Genomic DNA, 16,558 nt, shown 5'->3' with positions numbered 1-16,558 from the left:
AGTATAGATAAAAGAATCCATTAATCTAAATTTTTACAAGATTGGAATTCACTGCCAATCAAAACAAATCAAACCAACAGGATGCTTTTCTCTGTCAGAGATTAAATCCTTACTTAACAGAATACAAAACAGTTGCACTTGGTGCTGCCACCACTGAAGAAGTGTCCTTCCTCTCCCCCTCACAGATAGTGCCATCACTAATAGACCTGTCAAACCACAGTTACCAGAAGATCCACTACAAGCAGCAGCTCCTTTTCTCTGGCAATGAGAAAACTCCCATGTTTTGCTTTGCGTCTCTGTAGAAAAGCAAACCTTACCTAATTTAATTCCCAAATAAAGGCTACAACAAACAGTACATGTCAGTTCAGGAAAAAAAAAAAATATGTCTGCAGCTAGATCTTAAAGATCAGTTGGAGACAGGAGGCTTACCCACGTTCTGCTGCCTGAGGAACATGAAGAATACGCAATTTCTTGGTTTGTGTGCTTCCCTACCCCATCCCACTACATCAGAAACTACTCTTTTCTAATCAGAAAGAAAAAAAGATTAATCAGAATTTACTGTTATATGCTCTAATAGAGAGCAGCCACAGAAGGGACATGAAGAGGGGAAAAAACCCAACAAAAACCTGACCAAAAACTCAACCAGAAACAACAAACGTGAGGGCCCACTGATTTAGACCTCAAAACCGAGCAGCCATCTCCTCCTGTTCTGGTGATCTCGGATGTCTCCAGAAATTAACCTCCTGCTATGTGACAGAACTTTCCTATACAGCTGCAACCTCTGAGTTAGTTTAACATGTTTTATTGGAATCTTTCTGATTTACAGTCCCCTGCTTTTCTTTGGGGTCTGACCCACAACCACGCTGGCTGTGCCACCTGGCATGGACAGTGTCCCTCAGCCTCCCCCGCTGGCGCGGCTCCCTCAGAGCAGGCAGCCTGGCCTCATCCAGGCCGATAAGGGTCCTGTGGGAGCACCGAGTCACCAGTTAAAGCCATTTCTTCTAGGGAATCACATTCGGGGATTAGGCACAGCACCACCTCAGATATGTGATTCCAAGCAAGATGGTGCCAAGGAACAGTGGCCAACCAACACGGGCACCTGCCAGGCCAGGCCTAGGCTCCACCGCAATGCTGCTCTGTGGCCTTTGGTGGTACTGTTTGTTCATGCCCAGCTGTCTCTAACAAAACATCTCACTACATGGTGAAGAAATACTGAAAGTACACAGCCAGGCCAAAATCACACAACTAATAAACCAAGGGACAAAGACTTTTCTCTGGAACACTTATAATTCTTCCCCAAGAGGCCACACAATCCTAGCACAGAGTGTTTGCTCTTTGGGAACTTTGTTTTTACTCATTTACCTTCCTGTGACCCAGCAGGTTCCTCACAGAGTCCCCAGCATGGGTGGAAGGGGCAATCCTACTTGGGTGCCTCGGTTGCTCTTGAGTCCTTCTGCTCCTGCAGATGACCGGCACCATGGGCTTCAGATGACCCTCCACCCATCCACAGCAGCTGGTACTGATGCTTTAGCATCACCTAATTCACAGCTTCTTTATAGTATAATTTTTACACCATTTCGTAGAGGCATTTAAAAACAGATTCTCCACTCTCTTCTCCCCAAACATCTACCATACTTTAAAGCATATTGAATCACACTCCTTTTGGACAAGGTACCCAACAGCATGATCACAATACATGTGTGACTCAGATCACAGATCTCGGCTCTGATCTGATGAGTCTGTTGGCATGGGGAGCTTCTCTCCAAATTAGCAGTACAAGCTTAGGTCTGCTGTATGCAAACAGTGATGGCACACTGCAAACAAACCCTGGAGAGTTAAAGTGAAGTCCCAGAATGTCAGATAAATGCTGTTAGCAGTTTTGTTACAACCTCTGCAACTTCAGGTGTTTCAGCTACAAAATCAAAGGCAGACTTCAAAGGTCCTGATTATGCAGTAAGCAACGTGGGGAGAGGCTGCAAGGAAGCATGACAACTAACAAACATTATCAAAGGTAACAGAAATTGTGCAAGGAATTGGGGCAGACAGACTTGGGGGTTACATGGCATTTGTTTGTTTAAAAATTGTTACAAGTGTTGGTAACTATGTTTGGGGGGTGGTGGTGTATATTTTTCCTTTGGGTTTGGGGGACTTTGGGGTTTCTTTGTTGCTGTTTTTTAAAGCAAATCAGAAAAGTAGATCTCACTGTCTCGCTATCTTTTGTATTACCAGAGCCAGTTGTTTGGGTTTTTTTTATCCATCTACGTGACAACACAAAATAATTTAAAACTCTGTAGAGACTGAGCATTTCTTCATAGCTTGAGAACTTGAAGTGGAAGCTGCGTAATAGTAAGCCATCCATGAGGACACATAGGTGGTCACAGCAGAGAATGGCAGGAATTTCAAAGGAAATTTTCCAGTGACCCAAGGACAAGGGTGCCTGGACCCAACAAAGCCCTTGGGCTGGTACAACATCTCCAGACCAGCTGCTGCATCTGCCTCATTTGGCTGGCTTCAGACAGCAGCACCCGATTCTAGAGTTTAAACTCAGGAGGCAGAATAGCTTAAACCCATGGCCCAGGCTTAAGCTGAGCTGGTGTCCACAGTCATATATGTCCGCATTCCTTCTGAGCTCTGTTCTGAGGGATATCGGAGATTCAGCTTCTGCTCCAATTGCTGACAGCGTTCCCCGTGGGGTATATAATTTTCCACATATTCATATGGCACCTCAATGTGTTTTCTGGAGCTGATAGATCTTGATTTAGGCACTATTAATATAAAATAGTCACAGTCTTTTTTTTTCCCCAGACTGTTCTGCCAATGTTACTGTGTTTCTCTTCTTCTGTGCGGGAGTCCCTCATGTACCTTGATAGGTAACAACCTACTTGCAGAATTTTTTAATTAAATGGTTTTTTTTAGTACCAGCAGTACCTGCTATTCAGATAGGTGTCCTTGGCAACTGCTGCCACTTCGTTTCCTACTGACATGTCCTTTCTTGTGGTTACTATAAGTTGCCTGGTTTTGAGGAGAACACCAGAACACATTTCCTTTTCCAACCATAATGACTCATTAACAGATGGCCCATTATGCCTGTATTGATGAGGAAGGAAGGAAGAGCATGTCCCTCAGAGAAGTGACTATATTATCCACACCAAGTATAACAGTGTCACTGAGGACATGAAAACCTATTCAAACCCTATTATTTAGTGCATCATCAGGCTAGCACCATCTTCACACCATGTTAAAGTCGTAGCATGGAGCTTCTGCGCAGTAGCCACTGCTGTCTGTTGCCTCCAGGATTTACAGCCCATCACCCACCTTCCCCCGATGCCCCGTGAGCTGTGCACAGACACTCTCTGAAAGGTAACTAAAAAATGTGCAACCATGACATGAGACGTAAAATAATATTTAACTATTCACCCATAAAAAAAAAAAAAAAAAGATGACTGTAAAGACTTAAAAGTTAATCAGCAAAGCAGAGAGCACAGACCTGTGGGCAGGAACCAGCATCAGGGCTGCGCTGGCAGTGGCGCCGCAGCTGCAAAATCCCAACTGAGTCCTAAATGTCTAATTTTATAAAGCGTCCGCCACCACTTGAAAGGTTCTGTATAGAGCCAAATGTCACGGATCTGAGCCACCAGAGCATCGTTCCGTTTGGTATGACTTAATTTTGAGATTAATTTTTCTTGGTACCACAAATTATTAAAAATAGTGGTGATAACAGCCACCATTCCTGCTGGGAAAGTCCAACACAGGCCAGACTGCCACTGTTGATTTAAACCTTGAATTTAGTAATCTGCTGAAGTAATCAAAGAAAAATCAGAAATAGGAAAACTCTGAAAATAATCTCTCTTTCTAGCACAACTAGTTGCTACTCCTATAAATGAATAATTATAACCTTCCAGAATTACTTGTATGTTTTGTATTAAAGATGACAATAAACATGTTCATAACAATAACAAGGGCTTGTTTTAATAGACCGTTCCAGGCGTTAAACACATTAATGACCCATGAAATAACTGTTTCATCTGCAACACATTAAACAATGTTGTTATAACATTGTATTAATTGAAAACCTACTGCATTCTCTCTAGATAGGAGATTACAGACTGGGTATTAAAAGAGAGATTTACAAATAAGTTTCTTTGTAAAGGAAAATTAAACATATAAATTAGAGGGATGCAGTCAGGTGAGTAGTGAATTAACCGTCTTTTGCAAATTTTAAAGCAACTTTTCCAGCTTTCATTCTTGCAACCTTCTGTTAATCTAATCATTTAAAGTTAATTAGTAATTTGGGAATTTAAATTACTAAAAAAAATGTAGACCTTTAAGTAAAAGGCACCACTGTTCTGAAACATTAATATTTCTGTTGAATGCAGCCTTAATAAGCTCAAATTTGTAACTCAGCTCTCTAAAGCCACATCGAGCCATTTATTTCAGAAGTCTCTTCTTGAAATAAAAGCAATAGTCACCATCACGCCTTTGAGCACAATGCCACTCCTAAGTAGTAATGTAATTAAAGATGAGCATATTCCACTATGAATTAGCCTTATCTGCATAGAATCCTGAATGCAGTGACAGCACTGTAACAATTATAAAATATAAACAGGCTCAAATCTTCATCAAATAGGAAACACATTTCCTCTAGCGGCATAAGTAATATAGGGAGCAATATATGTAAAATTATCAGTCTGTTTTTGTAACATCTGTACTTTTTTGAATAAAAGAAAAAAATCAGACTGAAAAGAGACAATTATTTTACTGTCTGTTTCTTAGATATCAGAAAGAGAATTTTGAAATTCATCAAAGCTAACCTTCTGTTATGTACAACAGGCTAAGCTGAAAAGAATGTTAACAAGTTCAATTTTCATTCAATCAGCACTACTGCTCTCTGAAATGTTTCATTGCAGGAAAGAAATAAAAATAATCTATATGGTAATTATGAGGATGAATCCCCCAGTAACTTTCAGCTACATGAAAGGTCAGTTCTATTCAAGATATTTTATCAGTCCCCTGCACATACTCCTGTCCTGTCATTTTAAATCTGAACAGCATTTTATTTTCCCATTTACAGCTACCTGCAGAATTAAGTACTTAAGCCAAATAAGAAAAAAAAAAAAAAAAAAAAAGAAAAAAAAGAAACGTTGAATGCTGGCAAAGGCTATAATAGCATGGAGATAAATCGTTCAGCTGCTCTCTCTCAAGCCTCTGGGGCTGCAGATTTTTCTTCTCCTGGTGCACTGTGGGTATTCAAAACTTGTTCAACATGATTTCATTTCATTTCAGGCACTGCCTGAGAAAACTAAATTACAGAATCAATCATACAGAAGGTCAGAGTGAGACTTCATTACAAGTATTGCATGCTTGCATGAATATCTTTCATTTATGACTGACCCAATATGTCACAATAGCTGTCTAGTAAAAATAATCCACTTTCTGAAATTGATGTACTACTGATGTCAATGCTACTCAGCAGGCTGGGCAGATTAGAGAGAGGTGTTAAAAAAAGGAACCCTCAGGAGCACAAGTTGTAGTTTTATAGAATTGCCACAGTTTGCAGATTAAAATAATTTTTCTATGGGCAGCTCAACAGAAAAGAGAGCATTAATATAAAATATTGGCGGTTGATTTTTAATGAGGATACCGCTGTTGATTTCTACTTATTTACATTCAAGTATTTATGGGGATAATATTTGCATCATGTAAATCCATGTGTTCTTTGAAGTCAAATGTACATCAACACTCCATTTTTCAGTGACTCATTTCTGAACATCAGGATTTCATTTGCATATTACTAAAATCTTAAAATTACTCTAACTGCCTCCATTTTCTCTCCTCTTTTTGCTGCTGTTGTCTGTTTTTGAATGGAGACAAATGTGTTTAAGCAAGATGAATGTGTTGTGTTTGTTGCCAATAATAATGAAGTTAATCAGCATAGTGGCAAATTGTCACTCTTTCCATAGTATGTATATCTTAATAGTATGACTAATTGTTAACTCATCAATATGATCTTTTAATAATTGCTAGGCCACACTTATGCTGAGAATAAATATCTTTCTTGCACCGTGAATGATTTTTTCACTATAATAATATACAAAGAACGTGTTAAAAAGAGAATTATTCCTTTTGGGGGTTTTTGTGGGTTTTGGGTATTTTGTTTGGTGGGAGGGTTTTTTGGCCTTCCTGTGGGAAATATGTGAGATCCTTGCAGAAGTATTACGAGGTAGCTAGCCAACTCCATACCCTAAGGGAGACATAGGAAAACCTTGACATAACCTATTTTTAACCATGCCTCCAGCGATTCTGCATTCAAGTTTATAGGTGAACATGTCAGGTAGTACATAGAAAAAAGCCAAAGACACACAGTATTAATCATAATTCTGTCCAAGCCCATTTCATTTCTTCAACATTTGTGATTTAAAATCTCATGACATTTCTTCAAGGTGAAATTCTTCTACTGGACTTTTCAACAGAGTAGGACTATATTCATCCAAATTAAATATTGCTTACAGTAAAGCTCTCTAATGCTTCACAAGATAACCAATAAACTCAACGCAGTTCATATTAAAAGAATTTAAGTTTGTATTCAGCTAAAGAAGCTTTAGTGATTAGCAATACACTATTAATAAAGCCTTTAAATAAGACTATCCTTGTATCGCTGGATAAGAACATTGTTCTGTAAGTGTATACGAACATCGTAATTATTTTACAACCCCATCTTTAGTTCTTTCAGATATAGTAAATTCAATTGACCATGAAATGAAATTTCATAGTCAAAATGCCTCCTTTACATTTTTTTATTGCTGCAATAAAGTTTTTATAGCTCCAAGGCAAGGTAATTCATGAAACGTCTAATTTAAAGATGAATTCTAATATTATTAATAAATATTTACCAGTTTAATAAAGTGCACGTTTTTCACATAAAATATGATAGAATGTTTTCATTTTCTATTTTTGAAATACAGATTAACTGCTGGAAAATTTGAGTACTAGAGAGCTATGTGAGTTAGGGGAAACCTACGCAAGGACCCTCTGCTAATGTTTTTTGACTTCCTGAAGCTACCCAGCATTTATGAGTGGAAGAGAACAAGGCTACTGAGTAAAAATACAATAGCAGGGGCCGCTCCATCTCACAGTATAAAACAAATCAAGCAGCTGTGAGGAAGAGTGACACACGAACCTCCCTGTATGGCTCCCCTGTATCAAATCACACTATTCCTCATCAATTCTCTGCAGCAAAACTACACACAAGTTCCCAGCCCACAGCTCTGAGCTGGCAATCACCCTAGAAAATACCACTGGACTACTGGGATAAGAAGTCGTGAGTTTCTCTAGATCTTCTCTTTGGCCTATACGGGAAGAAATTCTTACCACCAAAGTCAGTGTAAAAGATGCCATTAATTTGTACATTGCACAGTCCAGAAAAAAAGGAAAAGATGTAATGCCTCTCATCCAGAGCAAGAAGAGGTGAGAGAATGCCTCTTCTGGCTGGCACTGCTGGGGTGGCAGCATCATCAAAGAATCACATTTGGTGAAAGGATGCAAAATTAAAAGACAAAACTGGGCTAGGTTACAAACTGCTTGATAACACTGAGGGGATTGTCACACATGTAACACAACACTGATCCAGCCTATATGTACACACTCCATTACTTTAGTTTTGGGGCACAACATTCCTGGCTCTTATGTTTGTTTTTTTTTAACTCTGATCTTTCTTTAATATTCACCCAACGTGTCCAGTGCATACAAAATCCCATGCAAAATGGGATCCGAAAAGAAGTACCATATCCTCCAAGGCTTCTTTTTAGGCAGTGTCTGCTTTGTACCTATGGAATTACTGAATTCTGTACCTCCTCAGTAGTGAGCAGTTTGTACTTAATTCTGTATTAGTGCTAGCTACACTTTGTGACCTCCAAGGTATATTAAAATTTGCAGCAAAGCCAGGAGCCTGCAGAATTCATATTTGCTGCATGTTGATTTGTAAATCTTTAATTAATTTTCACTTGCCAGAATAATAAAAAAGAAAAAAAAAAGATTTATATGAAATTATAACATGACAACACGATGACCTTTATTACTGTCCTGCAGTAAATCTCCATTTTCACTACACCAAGTTTAGAAAAAGGTCCAATATAAAACAGCTAATCAGAAAAAAATAGTCAGCGTAAAAAATCTGTTCAAGCTAAACATTCACTCTGTCTTCAATATGCAATACAGAAACTAATTCTAATTGTAACCACCGAGTTTAAAATGCTAAGTATGATAAACTGACTCACAGCTGTGTCTCATCACTGCGAGTACGAACATTACTGCACAAATCTTTGAGAAACCCAAGCAGGGAGATCCCCCAAAGCTGAAAGGGAAACACAACATGAAAGCGGAAACTGCACTGTATAGCCTCCCACCGAGATCACAGCCACACAGCCTGTATGGATTCTGGAGAAGACTCCGTAAGGCCTTGGCTTTGATTGTTCTAATTAACAGGAATGATCACTGGAATTAGCCTAACTGTCGCCGGCACTCAGCCCTTCCCCACATCCTGATCATCCCTCCCCTTTCCAGAGGGCTCAGAAATAGCCCAACCTGCCCCAGCCTCTATGGTCAACAACAGCAATGGACAGAACAAAGTTTTCTTATTGCCTGGTATTTCTGAGTATTGTCAAGGTAATACATCCCTATCGCTTCTATTATGAGTTTAATTTAAAATAAATAAATAAATAAATTACCACTTATAAAGATTTAGCCCATAGAATATACAGAATATAGGGAAATACGTGGTTTTTTTACTGCTGGCATACTGTTTCTGGCACTTTTTCTGAGCTACTCTCAACCCTGCACTTCCAAAATACCCTGATGGCTTTCACATGTGGGTCCAAGAGTTGAAATACACACAAGCAATTTCTTCTCAGTGCTGTCGTTCACCCTAGCCAACACAATGGTCTTTCAACTCTTGGTGCCAGTGTCAACTGTGCAACACATTTTTGAACTTCAGCAGCACTTGGGACGCAGATGCTGCCAATGGACATGGGCTTCCAAGTCCATTCCCAAAATTAAAAATCTTTGTTTATAAAGCCTGTCTGCTTCTTCACAAGAGATCTGTTAACAGACCGTATAACATTGCACCGTACATTAACAGCCATGTTTATCTTCCCGAATCCACCAATCCCAAACCCTTCACCATTTGCCAACTGCCTTAGGGAACTGAATAATAGCAGATCATTGTTTGCTGTGTAACACTGACAACACGTGTCATCATTCATACAGAATACATCTGCACACAACACAGAACATTAGCAAATGCTTAGTCAGGCTACAACACCAAGAAATAATACAGACCTTCTGAGAGGTCAATTAAAACTAGAGATGACACAAATCTACATTACTCTGCTTTGACAGACAGTATTAGGCAACAGAATCACACAAAGAACCGGACCTACCATATGCAATCCATTGCTGTGGATGACACCGTCTTGCTCCACGAGATTTCGGGATATTGTAATAGAGGGAAGATCCAAGCTCTGGGGGGGAAACTGAGGTGTAAATTCATTTCCTTGTACAGGCAGCTGGTCACCAAGGCCCTGAAAGGGCAGCAGTATATCTGCCATCCCCAGTGCAGGGTCTGACTCGGGCGGGGGGGTAATGGGTGGGATTTCGAACTCCTCGTCCCCAAGGCTTGGCGTATGGAACGTCTGCTAGAAAAGGACAGGACAAGGCAAACCACGTTAGGGCACACCGCTCTCGGCAACGACCTCCGGACCCGAGGTCCAAACCTTTCCCAAATGCAAACTCTATACGCCACAAAATTTTTGTGTATGCTGAAGAGGTTTGTGGATCATTCTGATTAAAGATTTAAGTCTCATTATCATATGGTTTTAATGGAGTATCAGTATTAACAGTTTTTTAATGTGTACTTAATTAGCAACATCTGTCTGTTGTTAGTCTGAATATCAGCTACATTGGATTTGGCTGTATAACAAATTGCCAGTTTATTGATATGTTCGTAAAAGAGCACAAACAGCTTACATTACTCTCATGCTTCATAAAATACTGACAATTTTGTAACGCCCGCACACACACACCCATTAATTCAGCACTGACCATTTCACATCTTTTGTTTCCTTTTTATCCACTAATAAACATGAAATATAGTAATTCTGGTCTTCATTTCTTTTCGTTTCCATCCCAAAAGTACAATGCACCCTTTTAAACGAGGCTTGTAATTTGGAGCAGAGACACGTATGAAAGAGTGAGGGTGATTACAGCAGCTTCCAGTGCTTTCTGAAGCAAGCCAGCTTTGTTTGAACAGTAGGTTTGTTATGAACTAAACACCTGTTAAGATGCCTTGAGCAAAACATTTACTGCCAGTTATCTTCAGGGTTTGTGCGTGTTTGTACGTGTGCATGTGCCTGTCAAAGATAATCTTTATTCAAGTAGAGTCTGTATCTGGCTTCAACATTGCTGACTTTTCTTTGGGAAACAAATGAGCTATGCTTATTCAAATTTCTTGCGAGTTAAATGAACTTTCATATATTATTTCAGGTCCACTGCTACTTAATAATAGAAATACAGTGCTTGAAATTAGGCCATTTTAAAGGTACCCAAATCAGAACCGTTTTGATCAAATTGGGCAGTTGGCAGTCCTAAAATAGGCACCCTTGTCTTGTTCTGGACATGCAAGGCTGCTCTGAGATTTGTTTGTTTGCGTTAGTTCAGGATTCAAGTTGGGGGCTGGGGGGGGGGGGGGGCGGAATTGTTTTATGTATTATTTACATTGTTTGAAAGAGTGACTTAATGCCAGTTAATTTAAAAATGATAAGTTCAGTGAAAGATCTCATTAACTGCTGCAAATTGTCATCCTTCAAACTGTTAATGATGATATAAATTAATAACCGCTTGAGAGAAGATGGAAACTGAAACACAAGAAAAACCTTTGCTTGCATATAGAACCTGTCAGCTGTCATTATTGGTCTCACACCAGAAATGATGAGGTCCCAGATTGCTGCAGTCTGCAGCACCCTCCGAGTCTGCCGAAACCCTCCCTATCTTGCTCCAACTGCAAGACTGTAACTTAATTCTGGATGGGAAAGCTGGGCCTGGATTAGGGAGACGTTTGACTTCCCCGCTGCTATATTACAAAAGGTGTGAATTTTTCTTCCTGTGGACCCCGTAGTTCACAAACACAAAGGATGGATTGGCCAGGAGAAGTGGTTGGCTAATGAACGTAACCCTATGGCTGCATTTGCAGTTATTTTGGCACTAATGTGGTCTAGTAACAGATGCAACTGTAATTTGTGACTCATTTGCTACCCCATTACTGCTTAATGAAATCTAACATATCACATTAACAATACGGATAAACACTCATTCTTGATATGTGGCATTTGGCTGTTTTCATTACCACTGTAATTAACACTTGAAATATTATTTCAATAAATATTTAAGGTGCTTTAAAATGGGTCATAGTAATCATGACATAGAGACAGAAAACATAAAGCAAACGTGTGGTTTCTAAGCCTGAATGTGCTCTAGGATTACACTCTTAAGGCATTATTTACTGGAATAAAATGGGTTTCTAGTTTAGCAGCGCTCAGGCCCAAAATCACAGCGAGAAAGCTGCATTCATGTTAATGTAAAAACACTGTAATTAAATACATTGTAATGCAGTAATTGTAAAGTTAGGTTCACGCTTTAATGCGAACGCTAACACTTAATCATATTTTTATTCCTTGTTCAAGCAAAAGGGTTCACTGAAATCAGTATTATTATAGTACATTTGAACCTCTCTTTACTTGACATATTCATGAGATAGTAGTAATTATAAGAACTGGGTCTTTTTTTCCCCATCTAACAGAATAACTCTAGGACAGCTGTATAAATATATAACACAGCTAGATAATAATACAATATTTTACTTAGAAAAGTAGCATTTGTCTTCATACTTACAGCTTGCTACAAAAGGGAGAGTAAACTGATGGAAACCTTCACATTTTTTTAAATGTGAATTTAATTCTCACAATATAACTTATCCAAACATGTATATATCTTTTTGTAAAAACATATAAGGGACCTAAGACTGAAGATAAAATAGATGTAATCTAAGAAGAAAGCAAGCCCCAGAGTGAAGTAGTCTTAAATCCAAATCACTGGGCTATTCAGTCTGTAAAAAGAGCCTGAATACTATGCAATTTGGGATTGCAGAAAGGTGCTGTTATGACCAAAAGATGGTATAACATTTGTGGGATTTATATTAACAATCACATTTTTCAAAGTTATAAATATTTGAAAAGTTAATATCTTACACATTTAAAAAAAAAAAATGTGTGCATGTTTAAATGCCATCTGTACTGAAATGTTTAAAACATTTGTTCCTTTTGATAAAAATGCAAATCTGGAGAACTGTTGTATCAACATATAACAGCCAATGTCTGACACGGTGAATTATCACAGCTGGAATTAAATTGTCTCTGAACAGCTGCTGGCAGCAGAGCTTTCATCAATGTTTGATTCAAATGTAGGAAAGAAATTCTACAGAAAGAAACATCATGTTGTCATTACAGATGGGGTTTGTGTTCATTATCACAAATAACACTGGAGCTAGTGCCAAACAATATTCCCTTATCTAAGCAGTCTTGCTGGGTAAAAAGAGATGGTGACCACTGTATAAATGATTTATAAAATACGACTCTTAATTCTAACCTTCATATTTATTGTTATACCTTTCTGCCTATTTTCTCTGAGATGGATTTTTTTTTTTTTTTAAAGTGCACAAGAACATCTGCGACTGCATCACCACTTACAACATGTACAATCAAGGCTGCCCAGTTTTCTAACCTTTCCTCATGTTGGGAAGATATTTATGGCATGCGCCCTATACAAACCATCAGGTTTTGTTCTCCGTATTGCTATGCACGTGACTAGGCGGTGCATCTTACACTTTCCATCCTTCCCTTTGGAATAAAGGTTTTTAGCGCTGTGGGGTTTTAGCAATAAGTGTTTGTGCCTGGAGCTGGGGTTGGTATTAGCAGGCTGACAGTCTGTTAACTGGCTGTATGGCAGGGCCACTGTAACAAACACACGGTGAGGTAGCTGCCATACTTTCCTCCTGTTTCCATTCTCAAAGGCAGGGATCAAATACACCAGGCTCCGCAGCCCAGCCAGCCTCCACCAGCTCGGCCATGGGTTTGTTCTTGATCCTGGTCAGAAGTTTCCTTCATGCAACACATACACCTCCTGCAACAAAGCTGGTTTTTGTTTTCTAGCTTACATGAGTATTAAGAACCCAAATTAAAACGTTTATATCTATAACAGAAATCAGTGTATTAGCTAGTAACGACTATTACTAAGCTTGCTTTCAAAATGTACACCTACTGTGCCTTTTATTTGTTTCCTTCTGTTTATAATTTTTTTCATACACAAAGCAGATTTGTTTCTATTGACATGCTATGTAAGTAACAGCCTTATGGACAGCTAAATTGACTAGTAATGGAGAGCTGTCAGGTTATTTTCTTTCTCATTAAAGTCTTTATTTTGTGCTCCATAAAACACACAGAAATTCGGCACTTCACTCTTCATCCATTCAAAGTCTGTTAAATTATCACAGCAAACAGCAGAACATGAGCATAGATAAAAAAGAAAAACATCTACCTCATTTGCAGCAAGAAACGCATTATTTGCCTCTGCCATGTTCATGTAGTTGTTATTGTTTCCAAACTGAAAGAAAAATAAATATTTGGATTTTAATGTATGCCACAACAAACTTTTCTTTACCCCCTCACTGGCATAGAAAAAGTTGAAAAAACCCTAACAAAAACAAAACAACAAACAGATAAGATGTAACTTTGCAGATGTCCTTTGAAGTCAGTACTAGACTGGAGTCAACATTATTATTATTATTGTTGTTGTTACATACTCTGCACCCCCAGGTCTGTACATGGTAGATATCCAAGCGTATCTCTTCAAATTTCTTTGTCCATGTAGCAAAGCCACCCCACAGACCTAGAGGTGACTTTGGAAATTAAGTGTCCATTAGAAAGAGAATATTCTCCCAAAAAGATATTTCGACTCTACTACATCTTTCCTGGCACACATTACAATATTTCTGCAGATGATCCTGATCCAGAGGATTGCTGCAGCTAGAAGTAGCTGGCATATTACTATTCCAAGTAGACCTGGTTTTAAAGAGATGAAGGTCAATAAGGGGAAGAAGGAGAATCTGCAGCATTGTTCTTAAAATCCCATTCTTTCCACAAAATTAAAAAGCCAAGCAATCCCCTTTGTCTATCTTTCATTCCAGCTGAGCTCCCACACCCCCAGTGGATATTAACACCAGAAGACTTTGCAAATCAGAGAAACTATCACACTGAGACCTTGAGATCTACCTGGGGTGGAGCGGGCTGAGCACCCACCTGCTCCTGCCGAGGTGCATCTCCCCTCACACAGGAGTGATCTGAAATGATCCTCCCGGATGCCACAGAGTCATTTCCTCCATATTCTCAACTCTGAACATTTGTTGAAGACGACAAGTACTTTTGCTTTTACAGACTGAGCATAGAATTGAAAGATTATCAGCATTTGGTTAATTGGTTCATTAGTGAGCCTTATTCCTTCAAACGGCACTTCCAAAAAGCAGGTAGCCTGGTAACTCTTTCTGCGGGTGGTCCCTGCACAGGCAGACACCTTTGCTTTTGCTTCAAGGAACAGACACCATGCCTGTTACGCCGCTACCACTAAAAACTAAATCACAAGCCTTCACATTTTCCCATTTCTATTATCAGGCACAGTGCACGCTGCAACGTAAGAGTAGCAAATCAGAGAAATGTCCCTGTGCTGTCCCTGCAATGCCCTGCCACGTCATTGCTGCTAGAGCCACATTCTTCCCTTAACTCCCATTTTCAAGTTCCGTACAGCAAATTTTTCAGGAAGGCTTTGTTTTGTCTCAGCCGACCTGCCCCCCTGCCAAACCACAACAGCAAACACCACCAGCATAAGCTCTGCAACAAGTGCATGAGGATGGGTAACGATGCACTTGCACAGACTCTTCTTTCCAAGCAGGAAAGGCCGTTGTGCTTTCCGAGCGGCTGACCCTATCCAGAAAGGAAAACCACTTTGCTCCAGCTCAATTCTCCTGCAGTACTTGGTGCAAGACTGTTTGTAGCAGGGAAGTGTTTCAGACCTTGACTCTCCCCAGGTTCCTCCAGCATCCTAGAGCAGTGGAGGGGCCAGAGCGATCCTTTCAAGAAAGGCTCTTTCCCTGAAAACTCCAAAATCCATTTCTGAAAATAAGACCAAAAATCAAAAGGAGGAAAAACAAAAAAAAAAAAAAAAAAAAAAGAAAAGAAAAAAAGGGAGGAAACTATAGTGATAGAGGATGCAAGAAGGAAGACGGACACAAAGAACTGAGTCTCGTGTACCTGATGAATTGTCTGATTGACGAAAGAGGACATCAACAAAATCAGAAAACAATCATGCGGAAGAAGGAATATGAGATGAGATCCCTCTTTCTGAAGTATGAAATTCCATTTGTGTACTTAACATGCTGAATCTTTCAACCTATATCACATGTTAAGCAACCGAGGTCTAAACACAATATGTAGGCTGCCTCATAGCTATTAAAACTCTGTTATCCCCAGCTATGCAGATACTCAAGCAATGTCATCCATTTTTAAAAGCCCAGATGTCACCCATTTTTGGAGATTAAAAAATTCAAATAAAATTGCACATTCAAATTACTGTTTTGGCACATAAGGATACGTGTGTGCAGATTTGTTGCACAAAGACATGGTACTTCAGCGCAACAGTGAGATCAACAGGATAGATTTTTTTCATCTCGGTTAGTGGCATACTAAGAAGTATTTATATTAAAAACTCAAACGTCTTCAATAGAGCTGTTCTTTCTACTGTAACAAAAAAAAAAATTAAATAAATAATGATAATCAAGCTTTCAAATTTTACCTAAGTGCAAAGGTACAATAGGCAAGTATAGCTCCAACATTGGATAAATAAGTGGGAGCAAACCCCATCCTATTTTAATGAGCTTAGCATCCTAGGGGCTCCAGTGCCTCAAAATGGAAATGTAGCTGATTTTTACCTTGAGGAGTAAAATTCTACATTGTTTTGATCTACGTGTATTCCTCATGCCACAGCTACTGCTGTTCCGGTTGCCAAGTGGTTCTCTTCCTTTTTGGTTTATTTAAGTAAGACAATAAGGAAAGTGACAACATAATTTTCCGTTTTATTAGGACTGTGGAAGGAAATGATGTAACGAGGAAAGTCAAAGTTAAAAGTTACAAGTACATATCCTTAGATACGTTCTGTTCTTGGGCTACCGCATCTAAGACCCTATCTGTTGTGTGTGACTCGGGCACTGAGGTCAGAACCCAGTATATTTAGGCTTCTGTTGGAATGGATGGTAACTAAAAAATATTTAAATTTATTTTTTTGTCTCTGAGTTAGAAATCCATTGAAGGCACGCAACAATTATCAGTGAGTACTTCTAAGATTAAACTTCCTTATTATCTAATGGTACCTATAACAACAAAAGAAAATAAAATGGTTATTATCT

The 16,558-nt window shown here is 39.1% G+C and overlaps 1 protein-coding gene across 5 annotated transcripts in view; it reads right to left on the bottom strand.

The window, feature by feature from the left end:
• TOX3 (TOX high mobility group box family member 3) overlaps positions 1-16,558 on the bottom strand; it is a 106,536-nt gene that overhangs the window by 12,136 nt on the left and 77,842 nt on the right. For 3 of the 5 annotated variants that reach the window (XM_027813235.2, XM_005444598.4, XM_055726837.1), the window contains 2 exons: positions 13,642-13,707; positions 9,435-9,689 (listed from right to left, as the gene is read on the bottom strand). In XM_027813235.2, the coding sequence (XP_027669036.1) occupies positions 9,435-9,689; positions 13,642-13,707 (321 nt within the window). The remainder of the gene's footprint in view (positions 1-9,434; positions 9,690-13,641; positions 13,708-16,558) is intronic. The other 2 variants (XM_055726839.1, XM_055726838.1) reach the window with 1 other exon arrangement.

This window comes from Falco cherrug, chromosome 14 (assembly GCF_023634085.1).
Source record: "Falco cherrug isolate bFalChe1 chromosome 14, bFalChe1.pri, whole genome shotgun sequence".
NCBI lineage: Eukaryota > Metazoa > Chordata > Aves > Falconiformes > Falconidae > Falco > Falco cherrug.
This window is presented reverse-complemented; position numbering and strand designations above follow the sequence as displayed.